The 2500-nt window shown below is 53.1% G+C and overlaps 1 protein-coding gene across 1 annotated transcript in view; it reads left to right on the forward strand.

Moving 5' to 3' along the window:
* Evx2 (even-skipped homeobox 2) overlaps positions 1-208 on the forward strand; it is a 3779-nt gene extending 3571 nt beyond the window's left edge. The window contains exon 4 of the mRNA XM_055600686.1: positions 17-208. Coding sequence (XP_055456661.1) covers positions 17-208 — 192 coding nt within the window. The remainder of the gene's footprint in view (positions 1-16) is intronic.
* The last annotated feature ends 2292 nt before the right edge of the window (positions 209-2500 follow it).

Genomic DNA, 2500 nt, shown 5'->3' on the forward strand with positions numbered 1-2500 from the left:
GGGGGGGGGGGGAGGAGGAGGAGGAGGAGGAGGAGGCGGCGGCGGCGGCGGCGGGGGAGCCGGGGCGGCGGGCGGCTCGGACTTCGGCTGCGGCGCCGCGGCGCCGCGCTCCGAGAGCGGCTTCCTGCCCTACTCGGCCGCCGTGCTCAGCAAGACCGCCGTGCTCAGCCCGCCCGACCAGAGGGACGAGGCGCCGCTCACCAGATAACTACGCCGCCGCCGCCGCCGCCGCCGCCGGGGCTCCCCGTCCCCCTCCACCGCCCGCCCGGCGTGCGCCCCGTCGGGGCTCCCCTCCCCCAGCCGCCCCTCGGCCCGCCGCCGCCGCTAGGGGGCGCCCCGGGGCGCGGGAGGGCGAGAGAGGGCCGAGGGGGGAGGGAGCCTGCGGGAAGGCCTGGCGGGGTCCCCCCAAATGATCTCTATTTTTGTATTTCCAGCCTCCTCGCCGCCCCCCCTCCCCACTCTGCAGGCCCCGCCGGGCCCCCCCCCCCCGCCCGGCTGGACCCCCGCTCTCCCGGACGCGGCTCCCCACGCCGCCCAGACTCCGGGGTGTCCGGTCCCAGGGTCCTCGTCACCCCGGGAGGCGGCCTGAAGCAGTGGGGCGCCCCGACAGAAGGAGAGGGGGCACTGGGGCGAGCGAGCGAGCGTCGCCCCCGGGGTCCCGCTGCTGCTCTTTTGCTCGTCTTGGAACGGGCCGGGGAAGGTGGGGGACGGAGAAGGCAGGTTTCTCAGCCACAGCTCGCCGGGGCCTTTGTCCGAGGGAGCGGGGGCTGGAGGGGCGGCAAGCCGGGGGGCAGGCGGGGAAGGCTGGGACCCGGACAGCGGACAAAGCCGGCGGGGACAGGCCGGCGGCCTTCCCACCACTGTCCCCTCTGCTGTCAGCGCTTAGGGAAGGGAAGGGTTTTGTTTTTGTTTTCGTTTTGTTTTGGTTTTTTTTTTTTCCCTCTGCATATTTGGTGCAAAATGTCATGAGGATGGAGGTTGCCACAGCCAGGCCGGGCAAGGGAAGGGAGAGGAGAGGAGGCGCGGGCCACGCTGACAGGTCGTTGGAGCTTGTGGAGAGGCATTTTCATCTCAGTTTTCCAACTGTCGAGTTCCACTCGATCTGGGAAATACTTGAATCCCTAGATACACGATGTTACCCTGAAATTTTTTCCCTTAGACTTTTCTGAGTTCCAACTCTGCGTTCCTCACGACCCCTCCTCTCCTTGTTTTCCTTTTCCTCGGGTGAAACGGTCCTTGGCTTATTTCTCACGCATGCCTGCTGCCTTCTTCTCTGCAAAGCCACCGCTGGGTTGCTGAGACCTGCTCTGCCAACCCTGGCTACAGGGGGGTTTCCTTGAACTTGAAGAAAGGTACATCAAAACCCGCCAGTGTTAACTGCCACGTCAATTTTGATGCTAATAATGTGCAGATTATGACGAAAATTGCCAATCATGCTCTCTGATGGACCTCCTTTGAATGTGGAATTGGAGAAAAGTTCCCCGCACGGAGACCTGCTGTCAAGTACTAACAACCCGCTAAGGGAAGTCATTAGGAGAGACGGATAAGAGACTCGGTACATAAAACATTGTTCTTGGTGCATAGAATGTATGTTATTTAATGTTATCTCTGTTACCTGAAGTGATTTCGCAGAAGAAAGCCACGTTCTTATCATCTCAATTGGCAATTTTCATTTTGGTAACTTGGACGCCCTGGGTAGACTTTTCTCTGTTAGGTTGATATTCCACCAATGTGAACAGCCTCATTAAATCAAGCCCAGATATTTCCATAATGCTCCCCGCAGAGCCACTCCGCTCCTCACATAATGAGATTTTTCTGAAGAGTTGAAGCCCTAAAATAACTTGCATGTTTAGGCCCAGCAAAGTGGGTATGTGTGTATGCAACCTGCGTGTATGTGTGTATATATGTATATGTATGTATATGCATATATATATTCGTGCTCTTAAATACATATATGAGAGATACACACATCCATTTGCACACATTGGCACATTTTCTGTGATTTATTTCCAATTCGTTTCCTGGCACATTTTTGTTGTTTTAAAGACACTGGATTTTAAATTTTCGCTTCCTGAGGATAGATTTTTTCTTCATTGTATCTTTAAATAATTAATTTTCCAGGAGAAATTATTTTTATCAAGTGGAAAAGATTCCAAGGGGAACCAGTATTTCAAAGCCCCTGTGATCTATTATGCTATACCCATAAAATATTAGAGAACTTCCCAAGGAAATAACAATGATCTAAAACTCAACTTTTTTTTCCCCTAAAGAGACGAGACTACTTATGTAAAATAATGATTATACCAGCTCGTATTCACTAAGTTTACATTAAAAATATTAATATATAATTTAAGACTAAATAAAATAAACCAAAATATGGTCCCCCTTTATCAGCTTTACCTTTCTAGATTGTTAAAGCTCTTTGCTATGATCAGCTATCAGATGTATATAAGGTACTTTAGGCAATAATGTTTACATCCCCCCAAATATATATGACTGA

The sequence above is a fragment of the Psammomys obesus genome, unplaced genomic scaffold (assembly GCF_907164565.1).
Source record: "Psammomys obesus unplaced genomic scaffold, mPsaObe1.curated_primary_1811, whole genome shotgun sequence".
NCBI classification, from domain to species: Eukaryota; Metazoa; Chordata; class Mammalia; order Rodentia; family Muridae; genus Psammomys; species Psammomys obesus.